Consider the following 18,641-nt stretch of genomic DNA (forward strand, 5'->3'; position numbering starts at 1 on the left):
TCCAAACAACTCTAGCTAAATTGCTGATATTTTTGCTGCAAATTAGTTTAAAGATATTATTCCATGTTATCATTTGAAAGATATTATTCCATGTTATCATACCTGTGATTATACTCATGTTAAATATATAATTGTTTCATCTTCTCATAGCTCTGAAGGCTCTCCCGACAGTCAAGCTCACATTTTTCAAGTTATTTTCTCAAAGAAGTATAAATATCATGTAATGCTTGAGACACATTTTTGAGCAATATAGTCAAATCTTGGCTTCTAAAGCAAATGTGATTTTTAAATTTTTATACTTGTTAATATTGGGTCCGCGTGCCCAAAAACTAGTAATTTAAATATTGCGCAAAGGATAGATGGCATATCGAAGCCAAAACTTCATTCTCATCACTGACCTCTTTACTACGCCTTAATGCTCATTCCTAATACTCACTCATAACATACTATATACTATTTACTATATCAACTTGCTATTCATTACAAGCATGTTTTTCTAGAATGAATTTTATTTCACACATCCTATGGTCAATAACACTAGTGGTGAAACCAGAAAATTTTTCAAGGTTGTTCAGATTTGAAAGATATAATTTTTTTTTGACGAAGGATGTTCAATATATATGTTATATACATTTAAAATTTAATATTTTACTTATATACCATTGTATAATTTTTCGTGATATTTTGATTGATTATCCTTAGTAAAAGGTGGCTTGGCCCTCATTAACACGCCACATAAGCTCAATTAGTATTGGAAAGTATTGTGAATATTAAACTAGCATACTCCCACACAAACAATAGACAAAAATAAATAACATAATAATTTAATAAGGTTCGATACTACGTCATGCTAAGTTGTGACATTTTCGTTTGTTAGAGGGAGTCTTTTAAAGCTTGGACTAAATTGTTCACTTTTGCAAACATAGAAGATGTTTATGTTCGGTAGTATATATATAAAGGACCAAAATACTTCAATACTCATATTTAGGATACTATCTTGCTTTTTCCTCTACTTTTGGGTCACAAGTTAAAACTACTGATCACTCACAGAAACGCCAACAATGGCGGCTCCGCTACTCTTCAGAGGTCTCCCTCTTCTCCGGCTTCGCTTTTGCTATCAACGTCTCCAGCATCCTACCTTCGTTTTACTTGCTCCGAGGCTGTTTTCAGCTGCTTCTGAGTCGTCTCAGCCATACGATGACGCCGCGTCAGATGGGGAACAGACCACCGCCGTGCTAAGGACCAAGGACCCGCCCAAGTACCCTAGGTGGCCTGACCCGGACTATAGAAAATGGAAAGAACGAGAAGCTCAGATACTCAAAGATATCGAGCCCGTTATTTTCCTCGCCAAGGAAATTATCCACTCCGATAGGTCTGCTATCTTCTTTAATTTACAATTACCTGGTATTCTTTTCATTTTGCGCGTCAATTTGATGTCGTACCATTTTTATACGACTTTCACAACCTCGGGCATTTCTATTTTGTATAAACTACTGTTCAATTTTTAACTTTGTTATGTTTTCGCTGTCAAGCTAATTTTTCAATCTTTTGTTAATGTTTCTCTTACTATCATTGGTATAGTACATAGGTCAAATTGATATATTATACTCATTAACTATCAATTACGAGGAAGGATTTGTATATCCAAGTAGATTTTCAGGCTATTTAGTTCATAATTACCCATTTGAGCTTCTTATGCCTTGAACATGACTTCGTGCCTGTTTTGTGTTTGAGGAAATGAAACTGCAAAATGTTTGAGTTGAATATGTGACGCTAATTCATTACCTTCACAAATTATGAGCTAAGTAAGAGAAATTCAACATTATTAAAGCACTAAGGGATCACTCTCCTACAAGAGCACAATACAATAATCAATCGTGATGGCCGTAGATGTTGGAAAAGTATTATCTTTTTGTGATTACAAGGATCTATTATAGCAATGCAAGTAAGAAATACAGCTGCTCCGTGGTATGTTGACATTGATAGTTGGAGTAGGCGAAGAAGCTACAGAAAGAGGTGCATTTCTCGTCGAGTTTCCTTAGCTTAGGTTAGCCTGTAAGATCTTTTAGCACCCAAAGATTCAGAAACCTAGATAAGTGACCGATAATTTTTGCCTTTTGAATTGAAAAGCTGGTTGTGTTGACGCTGGCAAGTTAATAAGAGTCAGCTACTTACTAGTATTTCTTTTCTGCTGCGTGCAATTATGAGGAAACATTTGAAATCTATTTGTATGAAAATTAATGTGTAATTGAAGAAAAGGCTAACGCTATGACATATTTAGTACTCAATTTGATCGACTTGTTTGACCTGAAGGGTTATTTCTTTGTTTTCTCCGGTCATATACACAAGTAATTATCTCTATATTACTCTAGTTAAGTTAGGATAGGTCAAGGGTTCAAAATAGTAACATTTGAGTGAATCCCTCCCCCCCCCCCCCCCCCCCCAAAAAAAAAAAAGGTAGTTCGATACGTGAATTGATTGTTATTCTGATGAGGTGCAAGTTTAGGTATGTCAAGTTTATTTTATATTTATTTAAAGTTTAAGCTGCTTTGATGATTTAGTAATTATTTTTTCTAAAAATAACTTTTTCGATTGAATCTTAACATAGTTCCCAAGCATTATTATCTTTTGCTGCTAGACTTGTGTTTGCGATTGAGTATTTAAGTAATTGTCTAACGGTTTGGTTGTGATTGGCAGAGCAGAAAAGTGCTATGAAAGCTTATAAATACCCCTTACTCCTTTCACTTTAGACTTTAGAGCTAATAGGTTGAGAATGATATGTGATTTCGAATCATTGTGCAACGCTACCTTAATTGGGTTGTCTTGGGTTTAGATGGATCTAGATTATCCTTTTTCTCCTCTCCTCTCCTCTCCTCTTTGTGATCAAGTGTAATGTATTCACATAACAAGAGACCAGCCTTAAAGATTTTTCTTTGTATATGGTATTCCGCTTCTATCTCTTCTTCTCTCTTGTTCGGATTCCAAATATGTTTCTATCAACATATCTTTTCTCTATCTAGCTATCATATTTTATGATATTTTTAATTATTATTATATTAAGTTAGAAATGAACAATAAGATCCGTTGATGATTGAATTGGGTTTGAATTGCTGAGAGATTTTGGTGAAGTTGTCCGAACGTAATACTAATATTGTCAGAATTTTGCACTAGGATCTGTTGATGATTGGATTGCTTTGAATTGCGTATCAGAGAGATTTTGGCTAAGTTGTAGAGATTTTGGTGAAGTTGTTTGAACGTCCATCCTTTCTTGTGTTGGTCTTCTGTGTGCGCTTCTGTGTCGACCCCCCGAGTCCGGGAAGATGCCAGCTCCATAGCAAAAGTGTTCCTCGTAGAGCAGAGAGAAAAGAGATAATTGATGTGAGAATTCCGTGGAACCTGGGGATTAAATTCTTTCGCTCAAGTTAGTAATGTTCTCAAAGAATAAAAAACATGTAAAAACTGGAAAAATTAAAAAGAAAAATTACGAACTAGTCTTCTACAAACCTTCTTTTTGTTTCTAACACTCTTCCACCCTTCTTTGTTATTATTATTAGATTCTTCTTTCTATTGAACGTGTTGTGGTTTAATAAATATCTGGAAGCAGCAATGACTCCAGTGTTTCTTATCTGTCAATGTATTCAGTTGCGTAAGATGAACAAAGATAGTGGTGTGTTGAGTATTGTTGGTGATCACAAGGCCTTGCAAATATATTCCCTCTACCGACCGCAATTGACTCTATTGGGACTCATGATACAATCAAGACACGGTTATCATGCTTGCTTGGTAGTGATCCAACAGTTCTTGGGTGGTGACTTGTGTTTATCTAGTAGTTTGTTTGAACCCTCTTCTTCAAATAATATGGACTTAGCTGATTGCGTATTCCACCAGGCAACACAAAGGATATCATTTTCTGCTTAAAAGTCTCTTGATGAAGGGCATTGCCTTTCTTTGTGATAGACAAGATTAGGATAAAAGCTATATCTTAACGTTTCTTTTTGTTGTTAGGGGAAGCTTGGATGTCAAGCTCATTTGTTTTGCCCGAGGTTCTTCTCTCTCTTCTACTTCCTAGGACTCCATCACCCCCATCAAGAGCCAAGCTTCCCGCAACCAAACCCCAGTAAAGTTCTCCGGCAACCGAGCCTTCACGCGCCCTCACACGCGGCCAACACGACTGTTTTTTCCGTCGAGATTTCAGCCACGTGCCGGCGCGTGTGGCTTATTCCGGCAACCTTTCAAACTTTTTTCTTCAAACACACTATTCTCGAGGCTTTTCCAAGCCTACACATTTCAGTTTCACCAAAATCAGACGACTTTTTCTATTTTCCGGCGAATATACCCCAGATTTCGGCGACTGTTTACCTTTGTTCAGCACCAGAAATCTTTCTTCCCTTCCTATATCCTGTTTTCATCTGAGATCATCATAATATGGACAATACTGTTTATTTTAATGCGGGAGGCAAATCTTTCGATATAACGGAAGACTTTTCTGGTTCTGAAATGTGGTATGATTGGGTGGAAAGGAAAGGGAGTTCAATGCACAGAATGACAGTTAGCAAGAAGGCCCTGCTGTGGATTTGCCATTTATTACATTTGGCAACAGGAACCAAGGGAAATAGGTATAACAACTGGAAACTTAAAGACCATTTAGACAATTACTTTTGTTCTCAGAAGTACAACAGTTACGGCAGATTCATCAGTATTGTGGCAGTACAAGGGGAGAGGAGATCAGTTATTATTGTTCCTGAACTGGCTCCTAACAGGGGGTGGGGAGATATAGCTAAAAAAATCTCAAAGTTTACAGACAAAGGAGTTGTGAATGATGTTGAGAAGCTGCCTCCCATTATGAAAATCTCTTATGGTGATGCTCTAGCCAAAAGCAAATGGTCTTTGAAGGAAGGTGGTGACAGGATTGAGCATCACGGTGACTGTATCAGCTTCTCTGAAGTCGATGACAACACAGAAAATGATCTGTTAAGCAGGTGCTTAATAGGCAGTTTCTCAGGGAAGTCAGAAGTTCCTACTCGAGCAGATTTGCACAGATGGGTGGCTGATAAATGGAAGTCAGTATATGGAGTGCTTATTTATGATCTGAACGAGCGGCAATATCTGTTCGAACTTCCCAACAGGAACATGGCTGTCCAGGTGATGCTAGGTGACTGGAAGTGGAGGCACGAACCTCTGAAACTGAAATGGTGGTCGCCGGAACTTGCATGCACAAAGTCCGATGAAGTAATCGACTGGCTGTGGGTCAGAATTATTGGGCTTCCTCTTCATCTCTGGACAAAAGAGGTGATGGTGGAAATAAGCAATAAGTGTGGCGGGTGGATTGAAACAGAAGAGGAGACAACACTGAAAAATCACCTGAAGTGGGCAAGAATCAAAGTTAGAGGTCCACCAGAAAGTATTCCTCGCTTCATTGATCTGGAGAAAAATTGTCTGATTTTTACCTTACCGATTTGGTGCGAATGGACGCCGACGGTGAGAGTTGGTAGAAAGTATGACGGGGATACTAGAGACGTGAAATTGCAGGAGTCCAATCACTTGTCTGAGTCTAGGGGATATAGAGTGGTTGGGCACGTGGGTAAGGAGATGACTGCGCAAATTTTCAAAAATAAGGAGTGTGTGGGGCACGTGGGTGAGACTTCCTGTGTGGAGCACGCTAGGGAGGAAGAGGCCCTAGCTGAGGGTTTTATAGGGAAAAGAGTTTTGGGCCAAGTTATGGGCCTGGACCAGAGTCTGAATATAAATGAACAAAAGGAGTTTGCAGCTGTTGAGCCTGATTTTTTATTGGAATCTTTGACTGAAAATAGGCCCAATACATTTATAAAATACGACCCTTTGTTAGATGAGATCGAAGCAAACATCTATCGAACGAAATTGGCGATGGTGGAAGTAGTGAAAAACAGAGAAGAAGTATCACAAAGAAGCTCAGGAGATCTATACCTTGCCTTTTCAGATGTGAGCAACATAGATACAAATGAAGGTATAAATCAGATAATCGGGGATTTGGTAAACAGTAGCTATGTGGTGAATGAGTTACAATTGGTGACAACAGAACAACCTCACCAATGGCCAATGGAGGACCCTCTTCCTCTGGAGATGCAGATTCAGTTAGCAGAACTTGAAGCTTCTTTATGGGTTCACAGAAACGTGGTGAAATTAAGCAAACAGTTCGGAGTGGATTTTCAGGGTTGCGAATGGGAGGCTTTCAAGCTCTTCATGAAGTTGGACAGGAAAAGACAGGTGAAACTTTGTGTTCCCAGCAGCTCTACCACACCTACACCAAAACAAAAAAGGATCTAAAGAGGTCAATAATCTGACCTCCTTTGGAATCGAATTCAAAGAAGGAGGATCGAGAAACAGGGGGAGAAACACATGTAATAGTGATCAATGAAGGTACACATTATCTCTTGGAATGTGAGGGGGGTAAATGGGGTTGGGAAAAAAAGGGTTATCAAATCTTTGATTCAAGAATGGAGAGCAGACATATACTGATTTCAGGATTCAAAGTTGGAAGGGGAATGTGGTACAATAGTCAAACATTTGTGTAGTAATAGATGGGTAGATTATGTGGGATTAGAGGCTAATGGGAGGAGTGGTGGTATCTTAATTATGTGGGATAAAAGAGTATGGAGGGGGGAGTTAGTTAATTCTGGTTTGTAAAGCATCACTTGCAAAATTAAATCGCTGCATAATGATTTTGATTGGTATCTAACTGGGGTGTATGGTCCACAAACTAGAAGGGAAAGAGAGGAATTATGGTGGGAAATGGCGGCTTCTAGAGGGGTATGTGAGGGGGCTTGGGTGGTTTGTGGGGATTTCAATACAACTAGATTTGCAAATGAGAGAAGACATAATGGTGGGCTTACCAGGGCAATGAGGGATTTTTCAGAGATCATTGGGGAGCTGGAACTTGTAGATCCTCCACTGTTAGGGGGAATGTTTACCTGGGTGAAAAAGGAAAATCAAGAATGCTCTTCTAGAATAGATAGATTTCTATTCTCTGTTGAGTGGGATGAGGTGTTTAGTAACATTAAGCAGTCCTTACTTCCTAGGATTAGCTCCGATCACTGCCCAATTTCTCTGAAATGTAGGGATTGGGAATTCTCAAAGTCTTATTTCAAGTTTGAGAACTGGTGGCTGGAGGTTGAAGGCTTTACGGAGAGGGTGGAAGGCTGGTGGAACTCTTTTCAGATAGAAGGAAGACCAGATTATGTTCTGGCCTACAAACTTAAAGGTTTGAAAACAAAGCTGAAGCAATGGAATGCCAACAATTATGGGAGTTTGAAGGTAAAGAAGAGTGCTATTCTGGAGCAGATCTCAGCTCTAGATAACTTCGAGGAACAGAGACCTCTTAATGAGAATGAATTGTTACAAAAGGCAAGTTTTTACATGGAGTTCGAGGAGGTAGCAAAACATGAAGAGATATCATGGAGGCAGAAGTCCAGAACATTGTGGCTTAAGGAAGGAGATAAAAACACTAAGTTTTTTCAAAAAATGGCAAACTCTCGCAGAAGATTCAACTACATAAATAAATTGGAAGTTCGAGGGGAAGTCATTACTAATCCAGATGATATTAAAAGGGAGATTGTAGCCTACTATCAGAAGCTGTATGCCGAAACAGAATCATGGAGGCCTGATTTCAACATAATGGGTAGGACAAGCATTACAGAGGAAGAAAGGGTGTGGATGCAAAGGGACTTTGAAGAACAAGAAGTATTGGAAAGCTTAAAACTGTGTGCGTCAGATAAAGCACCTGGGTCAGATGGATTCACTATGGGATTTTTTCATAAGTGTTGGGAGGTAGTCAAAAAGGATCTTATGAAGACCATTAAGAATTTCCATTGCAATGAATACTTTGAGAAGAGTTTCAATGCCTCTTATATAGCACTAATCCCAAAAAAGAATGGTGCAAAGGATCTGAGAGATTTTAGACCTATTAGCTTAATTGGAAGTGTGTATAAGATCATCTCTAAAACATTGACAGAGAGGCTGAAGAGTGGTGGATAGGTTGGTTAATAGTCACCAAATGGCATTCATCAAAGGCAGACAAATTATAGATGCTGCATTGATAGCAAATGAATGTGTGGACTCTAGAATTAGAAGGCAAACTCCAAGGATCCTATGCAAGCTAGATATTGAGAAAGCATATGATCATGTAAACTGGAGTTTTCTTCTGAAAGTTCTAAAGGATATGGGCTTTGGTGCAAAGTAGATTAATTGGATCTCTTTCTGTATAAGAACTATTAGGTTCTCTATTCTTGTTAATGCTTCTCCAGAAGGATTTTTCCCGTCACAAAGAGGTCTCAGACAAGGTGACCCTTTGTCCCCGTTTCTGTTTCTAATTGCTATGGAGGGTTTGGGTCAGATGATACAGATTGCCCAGGGGAATGCTTGGCTAAGAGGCTTCTCAGTCTCAAGTAGGGAAGACAACAGTTTGAGGATCACACATTTATTGTATGTTGATGACTCTTTAGTTTTCTGTGATGCTGATGCTCAGCAACTAAAACATCTAAGATTAATCCTTGTAATATTCGAAGCTGTTTCTGGGCTTCATCTTAATTGGAGTAAGACTAGTTTGTTTCTGGTTAATACGGTTGATAATACACAGGTATTAGCTGCAATTTTGGGCTGCCAGGTGGGATCTTTGCCAACTACTTATCTTGGATTATCACTAGGCTCCAAGAATAAAGCTCAAGAAATATGGAGTGGAGTGCTGGAAAGATGTGAAAAAAGACTAGCAACTTGGAAGAGTCAGTATCTTTCTTTGGGAGGCAGAGTGGTCTTGGTTAACACTGTATTGGATGCACTCCCGACCTATGTCATGTCATTGTTTCCTATACCATCCAAGGTGAGGAAAAGAATTGATGCACTTAGGAGGAATTTTATTTGGCAGGGTAACAAAGATAAGAGAGCCATACATTTGGTAAATTGGAGCTCACTTATCACCAGCAAAAGGCAGGGGGGTCTGGGACTCAGGAACCTCAAGGCACACAACCAAAGTTTACTTATGAAGTGGATGTGGAGATACAACTCAGACGCTAATGCTTTGTGGAGAAAGGTTATAAGGGAGAAATATGGTCAAACTGAGCAGTGGTGCACTAGTCCTGTCAACAGTTCCTATGGGGTAGCTGTTTGGAAATCTATCAGACAACTATGGAGCTCTGTGTTGGTTAACACTAGCACAAGGGTGGGTAATGGTAGGAAGACACTATTTTGGAATGATAATTGGCTTGGGCATGGTACACTTAAAGAGATGTTTCCAGAATATTTCAGTATTGCAAACATGCCTGATATTAAAATGGAAGCGGGTTGGGGTCAGCATGGTTGGAATATCACTTTCAGAAGAGGTCTGAATGACTGGGAAATTGGGAGAATTGCTGATTTTTTAAAGGTTTTGGAAGGGTTCAAAGGGCTCAATGAAAATGAAGACACCTTATTCTGGCACTGTGGCAAGAACGGGTTATACACTGTCAAATCTGCCTATTTCATGCTTACAAATGCAGATCAGCATACAGTGGGATGGCCATGGAAGAACATATGGAAAGCAAAAGCTTCCTTTAAGGTGGTTTGTTTCACATGGCTGGTAGCAAGAGAAGCCTGTTTAACCCAAGACAACCTACAAAGAAGGGGATTTCTGTTATGCTCGAGATGTTTGTTATGTGGCAGAGATCTGGAGACCAACTTTCTGCATTGTCCTATCACTAGTCAATTGTGGCAATTGTTCCTTAACATTGTGGGCCTCAGATGGACAATGCCTGCAACTACTCTGGAGCTTCTAAAATCCTGGAATAACATGGGAGGTGTAGTCAGTCAGAAGACATGGTGGAGAGTGATACCTGCTTGTGTATGGTGGACAGTGTGGATAGAGAGGAACTCAAGAGTTTTTGAAGACAGATACAATACTCTTCAGAATGTTAAGATGAATTGTATTCTTCTGTTTTATTTTTGGTGTACAGAAAGGCATGTGGAGAATACAGAGTCCTTGGTTGACATGTTAGGTTTTTTGTAAGTCTGGTGGATCAGATTTGATCTTCCCCCTTGTACATATGGCTTTGCACTGCCTTAGTGCTTTTCTTTTCTTAATATATTGGTACCAGTATCAAAAAAACTATCACTGGACCAAACTTATGCACAGAGATCTTCTCTCAATGATAAGTCGGAAGGGCTTTTTTTATACCCAAATTTTGCTTCTACTTTTAAGATAGAAGATACACCAATCCAAATTCATTGGGTTCTCGATAGGAAACGGGTCGAGAATACAAGTTTGGCTTGATTTGTGGTGCGGAGAAAACACCTTGAGAAGATGACCATCCATGCTTATTCTCATTGGCTACGGATAAAAGAGTACAATAGCTGATATCCTAAGATGGGAAGGAAGTCAGACTTCATGGGACATATCTTTTCGGGGACCTTTACAAGATTGGAGTTGGACTAGGTAGAATCACTTCTAGCAAAAATATATGCCTTAATCAATTTGGTTGTGTAGATAGTTTGATTTGGAAAGGCTCTTCATAAAAGCACCTTTCAGTCAGATCCTAGTATAGATTCTTGTTTAATGGCGGAGAACCAAGTCTTACATAGAAGGCTATATGTAGATCTAAGCCACCAAAAAGTAGCATATTTTTACCTGGATTGCTGCTCGCGGAGCTATTGTAACAGCGGACAATTTGATAAAGAGGGGATGCATTGTGGTGAGTTGGTGTTGCATGTGGAAAAAGCATGAGGAGAATGTAGAACATCTTTTACTGCTGTGTGGCTTTGCTTTGTAGCTTTCGGCCTTAATATCTGCAACCTTCAATATTCAGTGGGTTCGACCTCGAATGTTAGTGGAGATGATAGCAGGATGGAACTTGAGAGCAGAGGATAAGAAGAAAAGGAATCTATGGAGGACAGCGCCACTTTTGCATTTTTGGTTTGGTGGAAGAAAAGGAAGAGAAGAATGTATGATGTAATAGAGCGTCCAGTGAGGGTCAAGATTTCTCTGTTATCTATTATATTTTTGGTGTAGATAGAACAACGATTTGTATAGTTAATTGGTTATATTTGGGAGGCTTGACATGTTGTTCTATGCACATGTAGTGGTTCAGAAACTAACACTTGCTGTATAGTTTCTGACACCAACGTGGGGTGATATCAGGGAGAAAAAAAAAAAATACAGAATCACTAACTTCCTCTGGAACTGCACGAGGCTGTATTTTTGCAAAAAGGTTTTTCACTTCTCCCCGGTTCGAACCGGGCTCAGACACATTCTGATCTTTTCCTAATAAGAAGAAAAGGTTTTTCACTATTTCTACAATTATGTTTAACGTCCTTTTATGACCTTCTCGGTCGACGCATTGGTGTGCTTTTCTTGCTCTTCCTTGAGCTTTCCTTTCCGCTAAAATCTTGTCTATTACTAGTTACTAGCCAATTTCAAGTTTTTTGTCCGCTATTTAGGCATTGGTCATGTTTACCAACACGACGATCAATCTTTTGCCCTTCGTGTGTTTGTGAGCCTCTGAATTGCCTTACATGAGTTTTCTGCTCAAGTCAAGATACTCTTTCAATCTTTTTCACTGACAGCCTATTATTCACAAGGAGATGAATGCAGCTTTGTTAGACTTGCCATGCATCATGCAAAGATATTTGGATTGCTATAGTTCCTTGATTATCCTGGATCTGGTTTGGAAGAGAAAACTGGTGGAAGACAAAGAAATGGCTGTTGATTTGACAATAGGATTGTTAGTGATGAGCTCGTGAAAGGCGTTGAGAGAAAAGTTTACTTAATAGATTTGGACTTTCTTGTTAACTTGAAGATTCATGAACATGTGAGAAACTTTTCCTTTTTGACTTCATTCGCTTAATTTATAAAACCATACCGGAGGCATTGTGTTCATGAAAAGATCAAAAAGCAATTAGACTCTTAAAATTTCTGAATTTATTGAAGAAGCCATTGATAGCTTGATCTTACTTTCTGGCATTAGCGAGTTACTGGTGGAGCTTATCTTTCCTGCTGAGGTAATTCTCTTGTGCCTTGGTTATTAGTGGTGCAATTTGAAGTATGTAGAAAAAGTCAATATGATTTTGTGAGTGAGTTAAACTCTTAGAATTTGAGCTGCACCTTTTGAATGAAGTAACAGAGTATGAAGTATAAGATTTCTTAGGTGCTAGAGAACATTCCAATAAGCTAAACATTAACTTCACTCAGACAATAGTAGGATCGCAACTTCCAGGAATTTAAGCTTGCTATGAAGGGCCTGGAAATTAGCAGAAGTACATAATAAAACTGAAAGTATTGGAAAAACATAATAAAACTTAAGAGGAGGTGAAAGCTCATACGTTGCAAAAGGTATGAGCAAAAGAACTTTCTTTAAATCGGCTTCTCCTAACTTTTGTGTGTGTGTACTGCATCGATGAAAAACCAATGAAAAAGGACTAGGAAGGCTTTAATGGATGGCTTCCAAGGCCAGGGCTCGATCTTACATCAAAGTTTGGCATTTGATGCACTATTCTTGTTGTTTTGGTAGCTATAGAAAGTCAGAAAGTAAGGATTTACGAGAGTCTTAAGGTGAAGAGAAGAATTTTGAAGAAATACAGTTCTGATAAGGGCTCTTTGGTCACTATTGGATTGCAGTGTTTCACCGTGCAGCTTACTGTAAATGAAAGTCCTTTCTTCTCATTGATAACTTGCTTATTAAATGTATTGTCAATATTATAAACATCAAAATCTCCATTGTACTTTCAGTCTGCTGCACCATATTTGATTTGCTTTGTATAAAATAAGTAGGATCTTTATTTATTAATTCCTTGTTTAATGTGTTATCCTCTATGTTATTACTTGAGATTGAAGCACAGTAGTTATTATAATTTGTTATCCTCTATGGCTCAATGCATTTGGATTTTGTTGTTTTTCAACCAAATTCTTGTTTTGTGTAATCTGCCAAACATGTTGTTTACGTAGTTATTGTCGGCTTGAATTAGAAACGGTCTCCTTTTCAATTAGAAAGCAGTGATGTTGTGAAATGAGCCGGTATTGCTTGCTAATTTTCAGTCAATGTTGCTTTCTTTAACATGATCATGAATTTACTATATAGTTACATAGGTGTGATTCTTTTATTTTTTTTCCTATACTTCTCTTTTCCTCATTCCCAGGTATATGGATGGAGAACGTCTGACGGCAGAAGATGAGAAAATAGTGGTAGACAAGCTTCTTGCTTACCATCCTCATTGCGAGGATAAAATTGGATGTGGCCTCGACTCAATTATGGTTGGTTGCATAGTTAGATGAAAATGTGGTTGCTCGGTCTTATTATCTATATTTGCTAAGAAAATTTACAATTGATTTAAAGGATAACAAGTTTGATCCGGAATTTGTTAGTAGAGATTGAACAGCTGCGTGCGACAAGTTATCAATTCTATAGGATAACACAATAGAATTGATGAAATTATTTTGTACTACGTTCTGCTAATGTAGGAGTCAGGTCCTTAATCTAAAGCTAAGTGGCATGTTGTGAAGAGGCAGTAGTTGTGACGCTGGTTATAAAAATATCTGCCTTTTTTAGTTGACTAATAGCCTTTCTATGTTGTAGGTGGATCGGCATCCCCAGTTCAGACGTTCTAGGTGTCTCTTTGTCGTAAGAACTGATGGTGGATGGATAGACTTTTCCTACCAGAAGTGTTTAAGACAGTACATTCGAGATAAGTACCCTTCTTATGCGGAAAAATTCATAAAAGAACACTTCAAACGTGGTAGTTGAGTTTTGTGTTAGACAGCCTCTCTTCACATAAATACTAAAGCTGGAAACTGTTGGTCTGTAGAGCACTCATGGTGGGTCTTTTTCAAGGAAGGAACAAGAAAATGACGGATCATATGAATGCTTGTGTGCGGCAAAAGGTTTTCATGGATTCAATGACCAACAAATGACCTGTGATATCTTTAGTCAATGTGGTAGATATTAGTTGACCAGCATTTCATGTTTTAATTGGTGGAAGTAAAAATGATAAAGATTACACTTCCATACTAATTAGTTGTAATGTTGACTGTCGCTTTCTTTTGGTGAATCACTATCTCTATCTTCTTTAATTCTTGAAGGCACATTACTTGGCATAACGGCTTACACAAGTAAAACTTGCATGCTGACCTTGTAGCTAAAAACAGTAGCTTGTATTAGAGACTACTGCATTTAACTTTGAGGAACTATAAATTTATTTTGCCAATTAAAGAAAGGCGGCAAGAGCTTGTGCCGGTGGGAGTAGCAGGTATTCGGTTAAATAGTATATACGACGCAAATCAGCTCGTACACCATCTTTGTAGGAATGGAAAAAGTAAGTATTTTTTTGGAGGAATAGTCAAACATTCATTATGTCTCTCAGATTCAATCATGCAGGGGAGGTGTAATGATGACCATCGAACTCATGCTCAGCTTGTACACCTCCAAAATTTTCAAAAGGTGTAGCATGCCTTTTCAACTTTGACCGTAAGATCATGTCATGTGCATCAAATTGGATTTAGATGGCAAAGAGTCACACTTCTTTCTGCTTTAGAACTATGAATTGTGTTGTGTGAAAAGTAAAAAAAAAACAAGCCATCGCACGGTCTGTCAGTACATAGTGATGGTCGAGGCAGAATTTGAGTCAAAGTAATCCCATCTTTGCATGTTTCCACTTCGTTCTTTTGTGGACTTTGGCTTGCCAATAAGTTATGTCTATCATATTTCCCCTTGTGCAATTTAAGTAGAAATTTGGAAAATTTTGAAGTTAGCATGATTTTTTACCAAGGATTTTAACTAGAAAAATTTTTATTCCTAGATATGGGTTAACCCTTTTTATGTTTTTCTGGTCGAGGGTTGTACGCTAATTGCTCAAGGACTTGGTAACTCACCGGGTAAAGATTATTTACACTATTAATATAGCTTAACATATAAAAACATGTTAGTAGGGGCGGAGCTATTTTTTTTCTTTTTTTTCTGAGGGTCTAATATGAGATGCCTTTAGTCTACGTGTTCGGTTAAAGCTAGTAATTTTGGTTAAAATCTTATATTTGTCTTAAGAAGTTCATTGAATATGTATAAATTTTTAATTTAGAATGCAATAACTTAAAAGCATTTAGAATCTTGAATTCATAAGCTTTAAATCCTAGTCTCGTATCTGCACGTTAGTTTTCATTATATCATATTACCACTTAATATAGCCGAACAAGGGAAGGAGAGAGAAGCGAGAGGTCAACGATTAAACCTTTTGCCTCATTACATAGCTCTAAGGTATGTTCTCTGTCCTCTTAAGTAAGTAGTAAGTGGAAACATGATTACATAAACAACTTATTTATATTAGATTCTTAATGATAATGATATGGTTTTAAAGCTGGCGTAAAACTTATTACTCACTATTTGATGATCGATCAATCTCTCCAGCTGGATAATATGGACTATCCACCAGTTCTTTCCTCTTTTCTTATATCTTCTGCACATATCTTTCTTTATAGGATCTTTGAGAGAGACAAACACGTAACTCCCTCATTCAATTTTCTTCCGAATATTCTGCTTCTTACAGTCCATATATGGGATTATTTTTTTAATACCTTTTTTGAAATTTATTTATACTAAAAATTTTGGGAACAAAAGAAAGTACTTTTACGTTCCAAAAAATTATACTAGGAGTAATACTAGTATTATCTGGAGATTTAACTAATTTCTCTTATATAATTTTTTGACACTGTATTCTGACTGTCAAAGAGTACTCACTGAATTTTGTCATTTTCTTTTTAGAAACAGAGTACTTTTGAGACAAGAAATTTCAAAGCAATGGGGCTACAAAAATTTATTGGTCCCATCAGCTAAAGAGTACGTAATACAGATAGCCATGCCAAAGATTGTGTGCCATTGTTTTACAATGGAGGTAATAGGGTGTCGTCCCTATTGGTCTCTGTAGAGGCTGCTGCTGTGATTACATTCTATCAGTAACCATTATATAGAGAAAATAAAAAGTTATGTTTGCAACTAAAATTTAGAGTTAATTGCTCAAATAATCACTTAATTATTTGAAATTATCTAATAGTCATTTTCCTTTCGTTTATAACAGAAAAGTCATTTAACTATGCTTATTGCACTCAGAAGTTCACTCAACTAGATTTCTCAAACTTTTGATTGTCAAATACCTATTTTACCCTCTAAATTATCAACTTTTGTCCATTCTTTTTACTTTTTAATATTATGATTATTTTTCTCTTTTAAATTTATATTATGGACTTACCTAAACACTAAATAAATTTTATTTATAAAGTAAAAAAATAAAGAATAATTTGTTCGTGGTAATAATTTTGATATTAACAACAAAAACTCAAAAATTTATTTACACAATTAAGAATGAAAGAATTTTTTTTTAAATACATATCCCATGAACGTAATATAAAAATAATTATTTATAATAGAGGTATATTTTATAATATATATTATATATTCTTGAAAATTTATATGCTCAATTATTTTATTATTCCAATATGATATATGCTAGGAAACTAATTTTTCATTTTATATTTTATAAATAAAATCTATTAGTTCTATAGATAAGTCCGTAATGTAGATTAAAAAGAGAAAAAATTATAATATTAAAAAAATTAAAATAAAAAAAAGACAAAAGTTGATAATTTAGAGCGTAAAATAGGTATTTGACAATCAAAAGTTTGAAAAATCTAGTTGAGTGACCTTCTACGTGCTATGCCATAGACATAGTTAAGTGATTTTTTTGTTACAAACGAAATAAAGATGACTTTACTAGATAATTTCGGATAGTTGAATGACCATTTAAATAATGGACTCCTAAAGTTTATCTTTATGATGACAATATAAAAGAATTTTTTTGCACTAAAGAATTGAAGTAATTATTGGTAAATTATGTATGAAAAGTGAAATTAGTAACTTTGAAAATGAAACAGAGTATATAAACAAGTAGACAACATAAGAATCCTTTTATGATTGTCGACATATATAAGTTAAATTCTTGCTTCTATAGTTCGGGAATTTATGATGCCAAGATTGAAGTCTGATCACCTGCCTTCGCAATTTGACCACCAAATTTATTTCACAGGATAAAGAACAGCTGCGGCAGTTGTAAGATCTAAGAATTCTGAAGCAAATTAATCTATCAATCATAACCAATAATTTGAAGGTAAAACATTAAATGAGTAATAAAACTAATCCAATAAATAGAAGAAAAAACATTAAAAGAGTAATGAAACTAACATTGATGAACTTACAACTCGAGATCTCACAATTTTGGATCACCTATATCTGATGTGACAAATATTTTATTACAATTTGGATTCTTTTATGAATTTATTATGATATAAAACCTAGACGACAATAAATATTTACACCATATTAACCTGCAACATATCTAGTAGAATCCCATTATCTAGAACTAAAGTATTCGAAATTAATATTAATATCTTCTTGAATCTCAAAATCTAGTACTAAAGCAAACGAGATTAAGTTTAATATCATTCCATTGATCAGCTTCAAACGAAGAAGAGTTTTCTCATCGATTACTAAGACTATTTAACATGTTTGTTAACTTGGTTGTAGCGAATGCAAAGTGACAAACATTACGGAAAAGGAAGGGATTATATTTTCTTTTTACTATGAACAATTACCTGTAATTAATTTTAATTGACCTTACAATATAGTATAATTTTTTTTTTGGATTTACAAATCACTTAAAGGAGAGCGATAGTTTTTTTTTTGGTTTCTCACCCGATGTTCGGTACCCATGTTGGGGCCCGACTAAATTTGAATTCGCGCTGGAAAATTTCACATTGGGGATAAAGCGCTCTCTAACAAAGACGACTCCATACCCAGGGACTCGAACCGAGACCTCTTGTTAAGGATGAAGGAATACTTACTACTCCACCACAATTCTTGTTGTTCAAGGAGAGCGATAGTTGAGCTCTTGAAGAATAAGACACAAAATTTAATCTTGTGAATCAAATCAAACTAGCGTTGAATTTAAAACTAAAAGTACGAGTAGCAGATTGGAAAATTAAGGTAGGATATGACATTGCTTCAACTTATCGAGAATATGATTCTTGATTGGAAAGTGTGGATATCTAGAATTAAGGTAGAAGGCTAATAGGTAAGCAAAAGTATTTATTCCCACTGCCAGTACGTTATTCTTCCATTCTATTATTATTAGATTTCATTACTACATGTTGTTTCTTTCGTTATTTTTTTTTTATTTTGTTGTTGTTACTATTACTTTCTTTTTATCTTTTCTTGAGTCATGGTCTATTGAAAACAAATTCTTCACCTTTAAAGTAGGGCTAAGATTTACCAACACATTACACTCTCGAAATCAACTTATGAAAATATACTGAATTTTTTATTTTTGTTGACAGATTAGCAGATTGGAACCAACAAAAACTACTGGTTGGTAAACTGAAGGTTACTTTTACATATGGGTATTGGGTGACTAACCTCTGGTTTTAACCATTGGTTCACAAGGCACTGCGGTCAATTGGCAGTGTCCCAACTCCCAACCATTGGGACCCTTTAAAACTTACAGCATTAATTAACTCCACCTGTACTATATCACATCAAGACTCCCCCATTTATTTGATGATAATCCTGTAAAATTCTCACGTTTGCTATGTTGTCCTTTCAGTGACT

General features: G+C 36.6%; 1 protein-coding gene across 2 annotated transcripts; it reads left to right on the top strand.

Moving 5' to 3' along the window:
- Positions 1 to 978: 978 nt before the first annotated feature.
- On the top strand, positions 979 to 14,208 carry LOC107796193 (protein DCL homolog, chloroplastic). 2 transcript variants are annotated; one of them, XM_016618938.2, is made up of 4 exons: positions 979 to 1,372; positions 13,135 to 13,249; positions 13,572 to 13,680; positions 13,806 to 14,208. In XM_016618938.2, exons 1-4 carry the CDS (start codon positions 1,062 to 1,064, stop codon positions 13,904 to 13,906), a joined length of 636 nt encoding a protein of 211 aa, XP_016474424.1. In that variant the 5' UTR covers positions 979 to 1,061; the 3' UTR covers positions 13,907 to 14,208. The 2 variants fall into 2 exon arrangements, with proteins under 2 accessions (XP_016474424.1, XP_075082314.1); XM_075226213.1 differs by having other exon boundaries at positions 983 to 1,372; positions 13,572 to 14,208.
- Positions 14,209 to 18,641: the final 4,433 nt, after the last annotated feature.

This window comes from Nicotiana tabacum, chromosome 12 (genome assembly GCF_000715075.1).
Source record: "Nicotiana tabacum cultivar K326 chromosome 12, ASM71507v2, whole genome shotgun sequence".
Taxonomy (NCBI): Eukaryota; Viridiplantae; Streptophyta; class Magnoliopsida; order Solanales; family Solanaceae; genus Nicotiana; species Nicotiana tabacum.